Below are 19,773 nucleotides of genomic sequence, written 5' to 3'. Positions count from 1 at the left end.
AGATAATTTTTTTAAGATATTAGAATCAGATTCCACTTAGCCTAAGAGAGGGTACTGAAAGAGAACTCAATTGAAAGAGTAAAAGGTTTGGGGCCCCACCTCACTCTCCTTCTCATATATGATCAGATGAGAAGAATCACTGAAAATAGTCTCTCCCTTCCTCTTTGCCCGTCTCTTTCTATTCAAGTTACAAGTGAATTTGTCAGTATCTGTGTATACACTAGACAACTTCCCTTAGTAACTCCAAACTGTGCAACAAGCAAAAGTCCCCACAGAACATCAAGGGGATGCACGCAGAAAGACTTAAAATCCATACAGGCAAGAGCTCAGGGGAGGGTGTCTGAACTTGGTATTGAAGAACGGATAGCACTTAGAGAGCAAGGGAGATGGGGAAGGCATCTAGGAAGAACAGCATGAGCAAAAGCATGGTAGCAGGGATGTGCAAAACTCATAATTTAGGAAACAGGACTGGTCTAGGGTCACTGGGTCTAAGCCTATGTGATGGGGAAAGTTGGTGAGAGTGACTAGAAAGGAATCTGGACTTCTCTCTCTAGCCAGGGTGTGTGACCACATTCAAGTAGGCCGCTGCATGGGCCTCGGAAATACAGAATCTAATCACTAGAGGTCCTTAGAGGTCTTCTAAAAACACCTCCCGCTCCCCACCTATTTTCCCTACGAATCTCCTATATGGTATCCTTCTGTGCCTTTGATTCGCCAGAGTGACTATGAGATCAAGTAACTGAGCCACATTTTCCACAAGTACAAAATAGGGACACCGACTTTCATAGTACATAGGATTGCTGTGAATGGTTAGGATCACACTTTGGAGCTACATGGGCTAGCTGTAAGGACCTTAGGCCTCGCATTCTCTTTAGTAAAATGGTTGGAATAATATCTACCTGGTATGGTTGATATAAGGATTAAAGAACTAATCAAAATGCTTAGTCAAAGCGCGGCATGGAGTAAATACACAGTAAATATCAGTTATCAAGGTTGAGAAAATTACACAGCATTACGGAAATAAATGAGATTTCACTGTCTGAAACACATGATTCGTTCCCAAAAGAGTCCTTTCGGAAGAATAGATAAATCGTGCAAATAAATGCAACAAAAATCACGTGGGCTCTTAAAACCCGCAAATTTCTTCACCATCTCCAACACGACTGGCCACGCCTCCAATCAGACAGACCCCGCCCACAACCGCTGGCAGACCTCGCCCATGGGGGGTTTTCTCCCCACCCCTCCCGGGTCCCGCCCTCGAGCACAGCTCCTTCCCTGTCAGCGTGACGCGCCTGCGCGGGGTAGGCGTCCCCGGCGGAAGCAATGAGGGTGCTGGTGAGGCGCTGCTGGGGACCCTTGCCAGGTGGTGGCGGCGCTGGTCGAAGGCCGAGCCCCCAGTGGCGAGCGCTGGCCAGGCTCTGCGGGTCGCCTGGCGTGGAGGACGGCCGCGGCTCCCGAGTCCGGAAGAAGCCGCCCTGGCGGGTGCTCTTCTTCGGCACAGACCAATTCGCCCGCGAGGCGCTACGGGCGCTGCACGCCGCCAGGTACCGGGGCCGGGGTTTAGGGGGCCGGGCTGCAGAGGGCGCCGATGTCCAGGCTTTGCGGCCGTTCCCGGTGTCCAGGCTTTGCGACTGCTCGCACTGCAGTGGGGAAAGCAGCGGCGCCGGAGTTGGGTGGGCTCAGATCTCGGTGAATCCAGGCGCCCGGAAGGTGCGCTGCAGCCGCACAGGACTGTCCAGTCCGCAGCCCACACACTCCAGGCCCCGTACTTTTATTCTCTGAGCGCTGCCCGGCGTGCTGCGGTGCCGTGCCCGTGCTAGCCGCTTTGCGGGCCTCACTCACTTCCGTCCAGTCCTACCTCAAAGCGGAGCTCAGAGAGGTTAAGCGATTGCCCAAGATCATCATCAGCTGAACTGATTGGGACTAAAATGGAGTCCGACTTTAAAGTCCTCCCCTTTCTACTTCCTCGGATTCATCCGATTTGTACCCTCGGATCCCTTGGGCTTCTTAACAGGCGCAGGCGTTCCCTTGCACACCCACGTCCTATTCCGTCGCTCGCCGACTGCTCCCTGTGTACAGCCAGACCTAGTTTTCTGGTGCTGAAATGAGGACGTAGTCCAAAAAACAACCCGTTTTCAAGTGAATAAATTTATAAAGCAGAACTCTTAGGTATATATTTAGTATGTCTAAAATTTAACAAATCTTGTTTACTGGAAAAAAATTATTTGCGATCCCACCTGTCCTGAAAGCCCATGATATGAGGTGGCTACACCCGTCTATACTGCTCTGCCTCCTTTCCCCAGCCTCCATTTCATATTTCCCCCCTTCTTTTTTTCCGGCTGCATCCCGCCCACCACCCCCACTCATTTCTGTCTTCTCACTCGTCAAGTCTCCCTTACAAATACTGTGCTTCACAGCAGTCCTTCATATTGACTTCCTTCTTAATCCCCTTGTATCATATTACTCCCTCCACACGCGGCCGTCTGTACACACACCGTGAACCACTCCCTTCCTACGTGCTGTCTTTGCACACCCCCCATAACGCCCTCTCCGCAGGCCGCTTTGCCCATATTGCCTCCCACAGCTCTCACTGCATGTATCCTCACCGTGCCGCAGATACTCCACTTGGAGGACTTGTAGGGCCCTCCTACATTCTCCTTTTCTCCTAACTCCTCAACATGAGATGCAATACCTGCTAAATAAATAAATGAACAGCCCCCGGGAGATAGAATATTATACGGCAAGTAAAAAGAATGAGGTAGTGCTGCATGGAATGATGCCCATGGAACACATTTTCCCGCCAAGTGTTTATTGTTTGAGTAACACACAATTATGGTACAAAATTCAAAAGATTCAAAGGATATGCAGTGAAGGGTCAATTCCTCCCACCTCTGTCTCCCAGCTCCCAGTTGCTCTCTTCAGGGACAGCCACTGTTTTTAGTTTCTTGTTCCAGAAATGTTCATTGAATGTGTGATTAACCTATTTTTCCAAAGACTCCCATAATAGCATATATAGTGTGAAGAGGGGTGAAAAACAAAAACAAAATACAGAGTAGTACACGTAATATCCCAGTTGTATGAAATGTCTATACTGTATATGTTTCTGTCTGCATAAGACATTTCTAGAGTCATGCTGTCTAAACAGTAACCACTAGCCACATGCAGCTCTTTAAAATAATTAAATAAAAATAAATACTCAGTGGCTTTGTGAATTTGATCATAGAAATACTGTAGAAATGTGTGAAGTAGTTTAGCTTTGAGCTGTCATCTTAACACTGTCACATTTTCTTCCAATCCTCACAACCTAAGGGAAAACAAAGAAGAAGAGTTAATTGAAAAATTGGAGGTGGTCACCGTGACTTCCCCGTCACCAAAAGGACTGCCGGTGAAGCAGTATGCGGTCCAGTCTCAGCTGCCAGTGTATGAGTGGCCAGATGTGGGATCTGGAGAATATGATGTTGGAGTGGTTGCTTCATTTGGCCGACTTTTGAGTGAGGCTCTTATTCTTAAATTTCCCTAGTAAGTCTTATTTATAAGGAAATACAGTATAGAGACCTTGGTCTTTATATAGGGACCTGGTATCTATAAGATACAATGACTGGAACTCTAATTCTGCTCCCTTTAGTATTTTCTCTTAAAGTAAAAATTTTTATTAGTGGTATGAATTATTAAAGTGTATCTTTATCATTATCTATGGGCTTTCACCCACCCTCATTTTATGTTCTGTGTATATGCTGACAACTCCCCAATCGGTCCCTCCAGTTCAGATCTCTCCCTGAACACCCAGCCCCTGATACCCACTGTCTCCTCCACAGCCCCGTTTGGATGTCTAGTAGACATCCAACATTCAGAGGTCCAGAACTATATTCCTGAACTTCCCCCCAATCTGCTCCTCCCCCACATCTTCATCTCCACAGGTTGCACCTCTGGCCTTCTAGTGGCTTGGTCCCTGAACCTTGGAGTCCCTCTTGATTCGTCATCTCATACCATGTGTACGTCCATCTGGAAACCCTGTTAGCTCTGCCTAGAATCTGACTGTTTCCCGTCATTTCCACCGCTGCCACTCTCACCCGTAGTAGCTTCCTGACTGATCTCTACTTTCGTCCTTGGTCCTCTCAGTCTTTACCAGTGTGGCAGCCAAAGTGACCCTTTTAAAGCATAATTCAGATCAATCACTCTGCTCGAAATTCTCTGGTGGTTTTCCATCTCACTCAGAATAAAAGTTGAAGTCCGTATATTGACCTACGAGGACCTGCCCACTTGGTTTGGTCTCCTGCTGGCTCTGGCCTCATCTCCTGGTACTGTTCCTCAGGTTCACACCACTCCAGCGCACTGGCCTCCCAGCTGTGCCTCGATCTTGCCATCGATTACTTTCCTCAGAAACTCTGTACTTAGGGTTCCCTCGGCCTGGAAAGCTTTTCTCCCATGTATCTGCTTGGCTGTTCATTTACATCCTTATGTTTTTGCCCACTGTCTTCTTACTGATAAAACCTTCTCTGACCACTATTAGAATTGTAATCTCCTACCCGATAGTCCTGGCCCTTTCTCTGCTTCATTCTTGTCCACAGCCCTTAACACCAGCTGAACAACTTTTTACATATTTTGTTTTTTAACACTCATCTCCCACTCTTTGCACATAAGCTCCCTGAGGGCAGAAATTTTTTTTGTTTGGTTCACTGTTGCTTGTATCCCCAGGATCTTAGCCCATTGCCAGCACGTGGATTGTGCTCAGCTAATACTTGAATGAAAGACTGAGCTGCACAGTAGAACTTAGAATATAAGACTCTCTCATATACGCACACTCTCAAGTGCATGCTCATGCTGATGAAGCCCTCATTAAACTAATGCCAGATCAGTAAACTATTTAAGTGATTCATTAATGGGTGAGGGGTGTGTTGGGATAAACAGCGAAGGTGACAGGGATTCACAAGAAGCTCCTTCAGGCATTCTGTATGCGAACTAAGAGATGTGAGGATGCTGATGGAACTGAACTCTAAATACGACTCACACCCTCCATGTGGTGCCTGCATAATAGGGTTTGAGTGGTTTTCATACAGTAAGAAAATGTTTTTTGTTTTTATTTTAAAAACTCCTGGACACCGTGAGCTGCTGTGCATGCGGCATCTTTGGAACAATGAGTAGTAGTTCCTGCTCTGTTTCTAGTTAAGTTTCATTGGTCTTGTGGTAAGAGAGTGAACCTAGCTTTTCTGATAGTACAAGACCAGGTTTAACTGTTAGCTTTTTTAGTTTTCTGGAAAAGTTTAATGATGAAGAGTAGAATATTAGTTTAGGTAGCGGCACTAGGTGGTGCAGCCCACTTGCATACTAATCTCTGCCTTTTCCGACTCAGTGGCATATTGAACGTCCATCCCAGCTGCCTCCCGAGGTGGCGTGGTCCCGCCCCTATAATCCACACCGTGCTCCACGGGGACACAGTCACTGGAGTAACGATTATGCAAATCAGACCTAAAAGGTAGAGCTTACTTTTTCTTCTTGAGATTCTTTTGGTGATTGTGAATGTTGACATTAGACTGTTTGCGGGGGTGTAATTTCGTAAACTCCAGAGTTCTTCCTTTGCTTTTGTCCTCTTTCCATTGTTTCCTGGTTTCTTACATAAGCCACACGTGTTTTGGTGTTTATGTATATCTCTTTAAAGCCCTCTTTAAAGTATCTCTTAAAAGTATCTCTTTTAACTTATTAATTGAAATAAATTGTATTATTAACAACTGGATTTTTATCAAATATATTATGTAAATGAGAGATGGATTTCTGTGTGTTAGTTGTTATGAATCTCGTTCTGCTGGCCTTGGCCTCAGTAGTCAAACTATGGTCTAAAAATTTTTGGAACCTGACATAAGAATATATTGTATGCCGCCTTGGCTGGTATAGCTCAGTGAATTTAGTCCCGACCTATGAACCAAAAGGTTACCAGTTCGATCCCCACTCAGGGCACATGCCTGGGTTGCAGGACAGGGGCGCACAAGAGGCAACCACACACTGATGTTTCTCTCCCTCTCTTCTCCCTCCTTTCCCCTCTATCTAAAAATAAATCAATAAAATCTTTTTAAAAAGATTATATTATATACCAATAATTGTCTTAAACATTTAATTTTTTGTTACAGCTATAATCTAAGGAGCAGTTATTTAAAATTGCCTCAAAAATGTATTAAGCTTTTGCCAACTGTCACCTAATGTTCCCATTGAAAAGAATAGTTCATGAGTTCACAAAAACGACACAGTATCTGGGGTTTACTTTAATTTACTTCAGAAAAAATGGTGTGGGCTAGATGAAACAAGAGTGGCAAAAACTTTGATCATTCCAAAGTTTGGATAATGAATATGTGGTGATTCATTAGACTGTTCACTGTTTTTCTGAATGTTTGTAATTTTTCATAGTAAACACTTTATCAAAGCTCATATGTTAAAAATAGAATTAACACAATCACAAAGTTAAATATAAATATTCAAAACAAAGCATATTTCTAGTAAAGGCTAATGGCCAGTATTTACAGAGCTTGCTGTAAAATATAGGATTTGTGGGAATACAAATACTTATACCTACTTACAATCAACAATGATTATAATCCATGCAAAACTCTTGTCCTTTGAGAAAGGAAATATACAAGAGAAAGAACTAACTGAAGCCCTGACTGGTGTGGCTCAGTGGGTTGAGCGTTGTCCCACAAACCAAAAGGTCACTGATTTGATTCCCAGTCAAGGCACTGCCTGTGTTCTGGGTCAAGTCCCAGGCTGTGGGCATGTAAGAGGCAACCAGTCGATGTTTCTCTCACACATTGATGTTTCTCTCCCTTTTGTTTCTCTCCCTCCCTTCCTCTCTCTCTAGAAATAAATAAATAAAATCTTTTTCAAAAAAGAAAAATTATTAATTTCCTAATTGTACTTCCTTGGAAAAGAAATTCCTTGCTCTATGCTTTCATTATACAAATAGAGATTTTTTTCATACTATTTATTACTAATGGTAGAATAACTTATAATGGCAATGAAATCCCTGATATGCAACTTCATACCTTTTTCCTTTAGGAAAAAATAAATCTAAAATCTAAATACAGACCAGATTTTACTCACCCTTCTTTGAAATTGATGTTTATCCCTTGCTAATTAATGGCGAGCAGTCAAATCTGTGGCCAAGGGTAAACTATCCTTGTGATATGTAAACACTCGCGTCGACAAACGTTTTGATTGTAAGAAGCTGTCAGTAATCATGTTGTTGCTGTTCTTTATCTTTTGGAAGATTCGATGTGGGCCCGATACTCAAACAGGAAACCATCCCCGTGCCCCCCAAGAGCACCGCGAAGGAACTGGAAGCGGTGCTGTCCAGACTGGGTGCCGACATGGTACGGTTCCCTGCTGCCCACGGCCTTCCGTCCATCACCTAGTGCATCTCCCACGTGGTTGTGATGAAAAGCCAATTCGATGCTATGTAATTTTAAGGGTTTTTTTTTTTTTAAGAGTGATTTCCAACCCTGACTTCCTAAAAATTAGCATGGCATTTGTGATCTCGTGTAAGTCTTTGAGAATTTACACCGAGTGGATACTTCATAAAGGTTTTCAAATGAAACACGGCCTTATATGGGCCATGTTTGACGGTAAGGCTTTAGCCCGGCGGTTTTTCCCCTCTTCCATTTCATGGCACCCCCAAACTCATGACAAAAACTCTGTGCCACCCTCAAAGTTAGACTTTTTTGCCAATTTGACAAAAAATAGACATGATTGTGATTCAGTCACACCAGAAAGCTATTGTTGTTTCGGCTGTTGTCTTTTTTTTTTTTTTTTTGACAGTCTAAGGGGAAAGAGGTGAGTGCCCCTGAGTAAATAGTCAGGTGTTGCATGTTTTAAGAACTCTTGCAGCACACCATTGCAAATTGCTGTTGTAGACTATTCTTCCCACTTTTATTCTCCTCAGTCAGACATTCTTTTCATCCCTGTCAGACTGAACCACCTGCATTTCCCAAGTGATGCACAGCTTTCCTGCAGGCCCTGCTGTGCCTGTGTCCTGGTCATTTGCGTCCATGTGCCCGGAATTCTGCTGACCCCAATTGTAAACGTACTCCTTGGCTTTGCATAGCTCACTGAATCCACCGTATACAGTAGGGTCTGAGTACTTGCTGAATCATTGTCATATGAACTAGTTAATTTTTTGTAAAGGAAAATTTTCCCCCCAACTATTTGTATAGATGGTGCTTCCTACTCTAGGCACTCACCTCGGAAATGCTGTTATTATAGTGGTCGTTTACTGAGCGCTGGCTTGTGTGCCCGGACTGTCCTAGATACTGTACAGACTTGTTTTTTAGTTTCCCAGCAAGCCTTGGAGGTAGCTCTTGCTGTTGACCGTTTCACAGATGATGATGATGTTGAAGGCCACAGACAAGTAAAATAACTTTTCCACAATGACACAGCTAGTAGGTAGTGGAACTGGGGTTTTAATCCAGGACTGTATGATGCCAGAATACACTCTACCACTGTGAGGCTCCACTGCCTTCCCCACTGCGGGGTGAGGGTGTGCATAACTGAGCATGCTCTGTCCTGACACCAAAAGCTTGTACAGGCAGGCAGAGCTCAGCATTCGCTGGAAACAAACCAGTGACCTGACTCAGTGGAGAGCGTCATCTCTATGGCAGCCCCGCCCAGTAGACACGTATGCTTGCAGCTGAACCCACTCTACTGCCTTCCCTGCCACATAGCTCTTTCAGAGCTGTCCATAACTTTGTGGTCCTGACTTGTGATGTATTTCTGCTTTTGTTCTTTTCATCTTAAGTAAATTGCTCTCCTTTTTTAGCTTATTTCAGTTTTGAAAAATTTGCCTGAAAGTTTGAGCCGTGGAAGGCAGCAGCCAACTGAGGGGGTGACCCATGGTGAGTGAAGGCTGCCGAGACTCTTGCCTCTCCCGGAGGTTGGTTTGTGTCGGTGGCATCCGAACAGTCTCACTTCTTCATTTGCGCCTTTCCCTTCATTTTGACTAAAGGTTGAATGCCAGCCCTGGCTGGGGTAGCTCAGTGGATTGAGCGCGGGCTGGGAACCAAAGTGTCCCAGGTTCGATTCCCAGCCAGGGTACATTCCTGGGTTGCAGGCCATAACCCCCAGCAACCGCACATTGATGTTTCTCTCTCTCTCTCTATCTCCCTCCCTTCCCTCTCTAAAAAATAAATAAATAAGATATTTTTTTAAAAAAGAAGTTATATACTTTAAAAAAAAAAGGTTGAATGCCCACTTGTGTGTCCTTTTCTAAAGAATGGTTGGTAGGCTCTCCCTCTCCCTCTTAACATGCAGCCTCATGAAATATTGGAAATTTTTTCCCTACTCTTTCTGTTGATTAGATTCAGGCTTAAAGTTTTTGGAAAGAGTATTTTGTAGATGATATTGTGTTTCAGAGATATTTGTTTCAGTTCATTTGTAATTTTAAGGATTGCTTTTTAAAATTTACGACTTAATTTTATTTCTTTAGTGTGCAAAACATTTACATGGTTTGAAAATTATAACTATTTAAAAGGGTACACTCAGAATAGCCTTGCCTCTGTCCCTTCTAAACCTTAGGATGGTCACATCAATAAGCCATAATACCATGTTGCAGCAAGGCTAGTGAAGCTTAAGTTTGATCACTTGGTTGAGGTGGGTTTTTTTCAGTGTAAAAATGTGTTTCTCTACTTGGAATTAGCAGGTAATCTATGGAGTGATACTTGGGCACCACACAAAAATCCTGTTTCCTAAAAATTTTTCACACAACAATTTTAGCATGGATTGATGCTCCTTCCCTGAATTAATCATTTCACTAGGGACTGCAAAAGGGGTTTTCCAACTTCTTTTACATTTATGTTTTTTAAAGATTGTATTTATTTATTTTTAGAGAGAAGAAGGGAGGGAGAGAGGGAGAGAAACATCAATGTGTGGTTGCCTCTCATGCACCTCTATTAGGGACCTGGCTGGTAACCCAGGTCTGTGCCCTGACTGGAAATCGAACCAGGGACCCTTTGGTTCGCAGGCCAGCACTCAATCCACTGAGCCACACCAGCTGGGGACAACTCCTTTTGCATTTGATAGTTGGCATTGTTCTGTAAAGAAGAGCTTTTCCTTATTAACTGGGGGTGAATCTTAGTTCATCCTAAAATAGCAGGATAGATGCTCAATTTTTTTCTCTAATTGTCCATTTGTAGACTCAGGAGATCGTGCCATAATTACCTTCAGTTATGGTGGCAAATGAGGTTTTTAAAAACTATATTTGGCTCATGGGTCTCCATTTATTGGGTTTTACAGTTAATTGCATTCATGATTCTTTGTGCTGCTCAGGTTGCCACAAATTGGCCAGTGGGAGCCTCTTAACACCGGCTTCCACATCCTTTTGACGCCTCCCCACCCAAACCGCCCCCCCCCAATGAGTTTTTGAGTGCTTCCTGAATTTGTCACACGATGTCCCAGGATCGCCTTGTAAATTCTCTGTCACACATGGTTCATTTTAGTGGGGGATGGTGTTTAGAAACCCCGTAGTAGAGGTCCTGGCTGGCGTAACTCAGTGGATTGAGCACGGGCTGCGAACCAAAGCATCACAGGCTCGATTCCCAGTCAGGGTACATGCCTGGGTTGCCGGCCAGGTCCCCAGTGGGGCCACATGAGAGGCAACTACATATTGATGTTTCTCTCTCTCTCTTTCTCTCTCCCTTCCCCTCTCTAAAAATAAAAGTAAACTCTTTAAAAAAAAGTGTGCAAGATCTCAGATCCTAAAATATGAAAGAAAGAAAAAGAGGAAAGAAAGCAAGCAAGCAAAAAAGAAAGCCCCTAGTAGAATAGTGTGCTCTGAGAAGAGGTGTCAGGGGCCAAAGGAGGCATTATAGCTTTAAAAATATTTAAGTTCATATTGTTTTTTGATTCAAATTTTATCTGATTCAAATTTTAAATTACAGGGATTTTTATATATTTTTTCTTACATTGAATATCTTTTTTTAAGTTAATACTACTAACCTGTTTATTTATTTTTCCTTGCATAAAATAATTTAAAAGTTATAACACCTGTATTACTACAAATAGTAAAACTACTAAATAGGATTTAAGATTTCTCTGCAGTTTTTGTTGTTGTTTTTTGTTCTTAGACTATATCCTACTAAGGGTACATAGTCAGACTGCTATGTTCATAACGTACTGGAGGTAATTATTTTTTCCATATGATTTTGTTTTCTAGTTTGGTATGTAATTGGGCTTATTTGTTTTCATTTTGTTTTTTTTTTTTTAATTTTCAGGGTTGCTTTTTTCTTTATGATTAAAATCTTATTTTTGAATATAGCAAACATTTACATGATTCAACAGTTAAAACTATTCGAACAAGTATATGCAGAGAAGTCTCACTTCAATCCCTAGCTCCTCCAGTCCCGTGCGCCTCCTTCTGTGAGGTAACTGTTTTTGTTAGTTTCTTATTTAGGCTCCCAGTTGTTTCCTTTGGTCCAAATAAGCAAGAATGCAGGTATTGGAATTGATTCTTCCTCCCCAACCCCCCGAAAGGTGGCATAAAATACACACTCTTCTGCACCTGTGGTTTTTTACCGAACAGCACACCCTAAAGGCCATTTCCTATCCATAAGAAGAGGTTTCCCTCATTCCTTTTCATGGTTGTGTGGGCCTCACTTGTGACCTCCTGTTGGCGGACATCTGGGCTGTTTCCAGTCTTTTGCCATTTCAAATAATGCCACTTTGAATAACTTGATGCATATGTTACTTTCTACTCTAATAGATAAGAATCTGCATCTTGGAGTGTCTTTAAATCGTATTACTCCTTGAGTGAGGTTAAGGATCTTTTCATATGTTTAAGGATTTATTTGTATTTCTTTTTTCTGGGATGGGTTTATTATATCTTTTGCCAAATTTTCTGTGTGGTTTTTGGTCTTTTTCTTCTTAGTTTTTAGGGGTACTTTACATTATTGATATAAAGAAATCTATTATTTTGTAGATATAAAGTATCTATCTACCGTATTTTTCGGACTATAAGATGCACTTTTTGCCACAATTTTTTGCTTCAAAATTTTTCCCCTATTTTCCTCCTCTAAAACCTAGGTGCCTCTGGGGTCCACACTGTAAGACACACCTAGGTTTTAGAGGAGGAAAAATAGGAAAAAAATTTTGAAGCAAAAAATGTGGTTAAAAAGTGTGTCTTATAGTCCAAAAATATGGCATTTTTTAATAATAGATATAAAGTATCCCAAAAGATGATGACTATATATAAATGTTATATTTGTTTTATAGCTATTTGTCTTGTATATCTATGTAAATAGATATAAAGTACTGATATAATACTTTTGGTTTGTCATTTGTTTTTTTGACTTGACTTACAGCATTGCTTTTTGTCTAGCAAAAGTTTATTTTTATGTAGTATAACCGTCATCCTTTCCTTCGCTCATTTTTGGATTTTGAATCATAGTTAGAGGATTTATTTCTATACCTAGGTTATAAAGAAATTCACCCATGTTTTCTTCTAGTACCTGTATGACTTATTTATTTTTACTTTATATTATGGAACATTTCAAACATTTTCAAAGTTGAGAAAATAGTATAATGAGTTACCTTGTGTCAGTCATTCAGCATCAATAGTCATCAATTCATGGACACGGAGCCTGGTGTTCATTCTTGCCGTTGGCTTTGTCTTGTAGCCCCTAAGATTTCTGCCGGCACCAGCTGCATAAAGTGGGAGGAACAAACTTCCGAGCAAATACTCAGGCTTTATCGTGCCATTGGAAACCTAGTAAGTTGAAAGTCAGATTGCAGTTTTAATTGTGTGTGTGTGTGTATGTGTGTGTAAATATGTAATTCACTTTCAAAGTATTTTTAGTAATGAGTCTCATAAACTAAACCTAAAAATCCTGAAATTCATTTTTTTAAAAATAATGTTTGTGGTAAAATTTAAAAACATAAAATTTAGCATTTTAACTACTTTAGGTGAGTGGCACTAAGGAACCTCTGATCTTTAGTTTGTTCATCAGAAAATTAGGGCTGATATGATGTATATAAAGCACCTAGTACAGTATATGGCACAGGGTAGGTACTCATTAAATATCTGCTATTATTTATTCATTAAACAAAATATTTAAGGCCTTTGTTATATCAGGCATTATTCTAGGTACTAGAGATAAAGATGATATAGGAAGAAAGACAACAAATAAGCAAATAAATAAAAAATATCAGCATATTTTTATAGTGTGCTGATATTTTTTATTATACAAAAATATACTGTGATAAGTTCTTTGATGAATATTTTAAATGGATAATGTGATAGACTGACTAACTGGAGGTTATTTTATTTTATTTTAGGTTTTATTTATTTTTAGAGAGAGGGGAAGGGAAGGAGAAAGAAAGGGAGAGAAACATCAATGTGTGGTTACCTCTCACACACACCCCAACCAGGGACCCAGCCTGCAACCCAGGCATGTGCCCTGATGGGGAATCAACTGGCAACCCTCCAGTTTGCAGGCTGGCACTCAGTCCACTGAGCCACACCAGCCAGGGCTGGAGGTTACTTTAGATTGGATAGATGGCGAAGGCCTCTCTGAATTGACATTTAAGCTGAAAATTGAAAGAGAATAAGGAGCCAGCTATGCCAAGATCAGGAAAAGAGCATCCCAGGCAAAGGAGCAACTAGTACAAAACCCAAGGTAGTCAAAAGCAGTTAAAGACATTATAAGAAAAGAAAACTAAAAATCAATATCCCTTATGAATATAGAGGTAAAAACCCTCAACATAATTAGCAAACTGAATCAAACAACATATAGAAACGAATTATACACTATCACTGAGTGAAATTTATCCAAGGCATACAAGGTTGGTTCAACATACAAAAACCATATTAATAGAATAAGGAACAAGAGCTACAGAGTTGTCTCGATAGATGCAGGAAAAGCATTTGACAAAATCCAGCGTCCTTGCATGATAAAAATGTTCAATAAATTAAAAATAGAAGGGAATTTCCCCAACCTGATAAAGAACATCTACAGAAACCCATGGTTAACATGTTTAATGGTGGAAGACCGAGAGCTCCCCCCTGAGACCAGGAGCAAGAGAAGGCTGTCTGCTGTCACCGCTTCTGTTCAACCCCACCCTGGAGGAAATAGCCAGAGCAAGTAGGCAAAGTTGGGGGTTGGGGGGAGGTAACCAGATCTGAAAGGAAGAAGGAAAACTATTTCTGTTTGCAGATGATGCGATCTTATATAGAGAAAATCGTAAAAGAATCCCCCAAAAAACTGTTAGAGGAAATAAACAGTCAAGAAGACCTAAGTAAATAGACCTCTGTGTTCACAGATTGGAAGACTTACTGTTGTTAAGATGGCACCAGTTTCCAAACTGATTACAGGTCCAACACGATCCCTGTAGAAATCCTAGTTCACTTCTTTGCAGAAATTGACAAGCTGATTCTAAAACTGATATGGAATCCCAAGAGGCCCAAAATAGCAAAAAAATTCTTGAAAAAGAAGAATAAAGTTAGAGGACTCACATTGCTTGATTTCAAAACGTACTACAAAGCCACAGTAGTCAAGAAGTGAGGTACTGACATAAAGGCAACCATGTAGCTCAGTGGGGTCGAATTGAGAGCCCAGGAATAAACCCACACATTTATGGTCGATTAATTTTTTTATAAAGGTGCCAAGACAATTTGATGGGAAAAAATAGTCTTTTCACTACATGGAGTTTGGATAACTGGATATCCACAAGCAAAAGAATGAATTTGGGCTCCTACCTCACACCATTTATAAAAATGAACTCCAAATGGATTTGAGACCTAAATGTGGGAGCTAAAACTATGAAATTCTTGGAAGAAAACATATGGGTAAATCTTAGTGACTTTGAATTAGACAGTGGTTCTTAGATATCTAATGGATAAGCAAACAAACTAAAAATAGGGAAACTGGACTTTAAAATTAAAAACTATAGGCCTTCAAAGAACATTCTCAAGAAAATGAAAAGACAACCCACAGAAGAAAATATTTGCAAAACAGGTATCTGATAAGGGTGTAGTGTCCACAATATATGAAGAACTCATTATAGCAGAAAGACAAATAACCTGATTAGGAAATGCACAAAGGATTTGACATTTCTCCCAAGAAGACATATAAATGACCAATAAGCACATGAAAATATGATCAACTTCTTTAGTCATGAGGAAAATGCAAATCAAAACTACAGTGGAATACCACTTCACACCTACTAGAATCACTGTGATTAAAAAACAAACAGACAATAGCAAGTGCTGACACAGATGTGGAGAAATTTGGAACCCTCATACACTGTTGGTGGGAATGTAAAATGGTGTAGCTGCTATAGAAAACAATTTGACATTTTTTTTTATCTATTTATTTTTAGAGAGGGAAGGGAGGGAGAAAGAGAGAGAGAGAGAAACATCAATGTGCAGTTGCTGGGGGTCATGGCCTGCAACCCAGCATGTACCCTGACTGGGAATCGAACCTGGGACGCTTTGGTTCGCAGCCCGCGCTCAATCCACTGAGCTATGCCAGCCAGGGCGACATTGTTTCCAAGAAGTTAAACACAGAGATATATTACTGCATAATGATCCTTATTTCTGCAATTCACCTTTTTTTTCCACTGCGAAAAGCTTGTGCTGAAACAGAAGAAGTACTTTTCTTAGAACCAGAAGTGAGATTTGATTCCCAGAGCTTCCAATTGCTAACCAAGAGCAGAGCCCTTATCTTCTCTGAGCTTCTGCTTTTTCACCTCCAGAACAGGGTCAATGACTGTGTCCACAACTGTCAAGATCAAAGGAGATAAACTGAATTGAACTCCTTGTAAACATACGATTTCAGTGGTGATGATGGTCAACACTGAAATGACTGTTTTTACCGTCCGTTTCCTTTCTGTAATGCTCTGACGATCGAGGAAGATAAGCTTTACCACCTCAAGAATAAGAACTGTGTATTTGATTTCATTCCCAACATGTTTATAGCTCTCAGTATACATAAGTCTCGTTTTAGTCAGTAAGCATGTTTCTAAAGCACATTGAGCCCTTTGGAAGAAAAAAGTCACACACATGAAGAACCTGTCATTGGGAGCAATATGAGTAACGCAAAATGAGTCAGAAACTTGTAGAAGAAGGTATTATATCAAAATGTGTCAGACATAAGATTATGAACACCTATGTATGAACTTTTCTTCAAATCTAATTTTTTAAATTTAATGTTCAGCCCTGGCTGGTATGGCTCAGTGGATTAAGCACCGGCCTGCAAACCACAGGGTTGCTGGTTCAGTTCCCAGTTGGGGCACACGCCCGGGTTGCCAGCCAGGTCCCCAGCTGGGGGCGTGTGAGAGGCAACCGATCGAAGTATCTCTTGCACATCGATGTTTCTCTCCCTCTTTGTCCTTCCCTTCCCCTCTCTCTCTATAAATAAATTAGTTAATTAATTTTTTAATGAAATACTATGCAACAGATAAAAAGTGAAGTAGATAAATGTGTACTAATGAAAAGTTGTCCACTGTTTTATGGTTAAGTAAAAAAATTTATAAAACTATAAGTTCTAGATTTTTAATAATAATATTTGTTTAAAGAAAAACCTTGCTTTACTTGCCCGCGTCAAACTGTTAGCAGTGGGTACCTCTGGGGATGGGAGTACAGAATACTTTCACATCCTAAATGTTTTAATGTAATTGCTGTAATGTTTACATTTTTATAATGTGCATATGTTTTTAATTAGTAGTATTAATAAAGATATGAACACTGATGTAAAATAGTATTTAATGTTAAGATCTTAAGAATCCTGGAGGCTGATGTAGAGGACCGTGTGTATATTCCATTCCGTAAGATTTGGAAACTGAGTTCCCAGTTCCCCTGCAACTGGGAGACAAGTCAGGCCCAATCAGCGCAGAACAGGTTTAGTTAAAAAGGGGTTGGGGGCTGAGGGTATTTCTTTAATCACACCTTCTTTAATTATATTTGCAGATTCCGTTGCAGACACTCTGGATGGATAATACCATTAAACTTCTGGATTTGGTAGAAGTTAATAGTTCAGTCCTCACTGGTACTAACTTTTGAATAACTAACATGGAAATTTTTTCACTATAGTCTGTTTGAAAATGTGTCCGTTTTTCTATAAGTCACATTTACTTGAAATAAGGATTCTTTTAGTTTATTTTGGTTCAACACCGATAATACTTTACATTCATTTAGTGTTCATTCAAATGTATTTTCTCATTTAATCATCATCGGAACCTGGGAAGTAAGAGCAGTGTTACAATCCCATTGTTAAGCTCTGTGGTTTCCTACACTAAAGTTTTCGGGGGGGGGGGGGTGCAAAATGACTTGGTTAATTTCAGTCTGGTAAATATCCTAATGAAAATGTCTGGGCAGCTCAGTGAGGCTCTTAGGCCAGAGTAGAGCATGCACACTACAGGCCTGTTGTGTGGTCCATCAGTGCCCCCCAAGGTGGTGGACTGAAGGAGAGTGAGCCACAGCGGGCACTGCTGTAGTTCAGAGGGAGTCAGAGTTCCCCAGAAATCTAGGAATTGGGATTTGTTTGCTCATGGACGAAAGAGCCAGCTTAGAGCCTAAGCCTCCTGTATACCTCTCCACTGGTAGCTAGTTATTTTCCCCAAATGGTCAAAACTTTAAGATTCGACATTTTTAGGTTCATCTCTGAGAAACTGGGTAAAGGACACATTAGCTTCTTAACTGTATGTCTGTGTGGGAAGCTTCTCTTTGGGTCCGAGGTACACACAGGGTGCCGTGGCTCCGTCTTAAGTTTTGGGTTATGGAGTCAGGTCATCAGCAGATGTGTTCTCTCTAGTGTCAGTACTGCCTCCCAGGATGTCTTTGATCTTTAAGAAGCACAGTGAAGTTGTATAATTATTCTTGCTCTCTCATTTCCTTTTTTCCCCACCCCTCATTCTTTAGACCCAAAATTAACAGGACAGGCTGTTATTCCAGGATCCATAATATACCACAAACAGTCACAGATACTTCTGGTTTGTTGCAAGGTACATTTTCTTTAGTTTTAAATTATCATACTTGTTTTACTGAATTTATAGTTTGTATCATTTATCATTTTTAATTAGGGCTTCACTGAACTACTTATCTATCAGATTCAGTCAATGGACAGTTTTTCCTAAGAAACAGCAGAGTCTTGCCCTGGCCATGTGGCTCAGTTGGTTGGAGTGTCTTCTTGTAAACTGAAAGGTCACTGGTTCGATTCCCTGTCAGGGTACCTGCCTAGGTGGCAAGTTCCGTCTCCTATGAGAGACAACCATTCAATGTTTCTCTCTCACATTAACGTTTCTGTCTCTCTGTCTCCCTCTCTTCCCGCTCTCTAAAAGAATAAGCATGTCCTCGGGTGATGATTAAAAAAAATAAATAGTAGAATCTCTTGTATAATTTTTTGAAAGTGATGAAATTTGCCAAGGCATTATTAGTCAAATGGTGAAAGGATATTCAGTAATTTTAGTGCTTCCTTAAAAGAAACTTCTATATTCTAGCCCAATTTAATTAACAAAGCTCTTGTTTAATTAACAAGTCATCTTGTTAGTAGGGCTGTCATAAAAGTGTCGGAGTACTGAGCTGAACCACCATGTGTGTGTCCCACTTGCTTTTACTGTTCAACTGTGGTTAGAACGGAGATTTTGTAACAATTTAAAATGGCTTTGGAACCATTATCGTTTCATAAGACAAGGGTGTTTTCTTAAGAAGTGTTCCACATCCCTTCCATTTCCTTCATGTGGTGTTTATGTGAGAAGTTTCATACTCATGGAGAGGTAAATCTTAAAAAAAGATTTTATTTATTTATTTTTGATAGAGGAGAAAGAGAGGGAGTGAAACATCAGTGTGTGAGAGGAACATCAATGGTTGCCTCTTTTGTGCCCCCAGATGGGGACCTGGCCAGCAACCCAGGCCTGTGCTCTGACCGGGAACAGAACCAGAGACCTGTCACTTTGTGGGACGACGCCCAAGCCCCTGAGCCAGGCTGGCCAGGGCAGGCAATAAACTTTTGGAGTCAAAGAACCATATATGTTACAGTGCTCTTTGCCGCTAGACATTCAGTAAAGGTTTTTGGTGAATTGATTTGTTTTCATGATGAAGTTGTATAAACCAAAATTTGCATAGTTTTACTACACTTCACATTCATTGTTTGCCTTTTGCCCTTTAGGATGGCTGGATTGGTCTTCGGTCGGTGATGCTCAAGAAAACTCTAACAGCTACTGATTTCTACAATGGATATTTGCACCCCTGGCACCAGAAAAATCCCCAGGCTCATCCAAGCCAGTGCAGGTTTCAGACTCTCAGGCTTCCAACGAAGAAGCGGGGGAAAGTTGTTGCTGTGCAACAGTGCATGAAGTAGTTAGGAAGAAGGTGGACGAGACCTTCTGTATTTGTAATTTATTAAAAGCCTTATTTACAAGGAGTTACTTCGACTTTCAAAGACTATGACACTATTGGAGAACAGAAGATTATTGTCAAAAAGATTGATTACCTCACTTTCCACTCTTTAACAGTAATTGAAAATAATTTTTCTACCTGAATAACAAAAGAAGCCTTCAATAAAATTTGTATTTATGTCAAAGGCAAGGAGAGTGTATCTTTCCCTAAGAGCAAGTATAACTAACTGGTATGCATATGTATACTAAAGAGAGGTGCCTTTAAAAAAAACATCTATTAAATTCTTAAAATTTATGTCCCCATTGACTATGTTTTCATTTTAGGAGTATTTAATCTGCATTTCTGATTATCAACAAGTAGTAAAGTCAGTTTTTTAAATTCCTCTACCATCTAGTTCCCATCAAGTAGTA

At 40.8% G+C, this 19,773-nt stretch overlaps 1 protein-coding gene across 2 annotated transcripts; it reads left to right on the top strand.

Annotated features, from left to right (window-relative positions):
- The first annotated feature begins 1,291 nt into the window (after positions 1–1,291).
- On the top strand, positions 1,292–19,552 carry MTFMT (mitochondrial methionyl-tRNA formyltransferase). Of its 2 annotated transcripts, XM_045822874.1 has the most exons (9): positions 1,292–1,544; positions 3,310–3,519; positions 5,351–5,473; positions 7,253–7,355; positions 8,798–8,873; positions 12,648–12,739; positions 16,937–17,015; positions 17,888–17,970; positions 19,134–19,552. In XM_045822874.1, exons 1-9 carry the CDS (start codon positions 1,324–1,326, stop codon positions 19,323–19,325), a joined length of 1,179 nt encoding a protein of 392 aa, XP_045678830.1. In that variant the 5' UTR covers positions 1,292–1,323; the 3' UTR covers positions 19,326–19,552. The 2 variants fall into 2 exon arrangements, with proteins under 2 accessions (XP_045678830.1, XP_045678831.1); XM_045822875.1 differs by lacking the exon at positions 3,310–3,519.
- Positions 19,553–19,773: the final 221 nt, after the last annotated feature.

The sequence above is a fragment of the Phyllostomus hastatus genome, unplaced genomic scaffold (genome assembly GCF_019186645.2).
Source record: "Phyllostomus hastatus isolate PE091 unplaced genomic scaffold, TTU_PhHast_1.1 phas_scaffold_501, whole genome shotgun sequence".
Lineage (NCBI taxonomy): Eukaryota > Metazoa > Chordata > Mammalia > Chiroptera > Phyllostomidae > Phyllostomus > Phyllostomus hastatus.
This window is presented reverse-complemented; position numbering and strand designations above follow the sequence as displayed.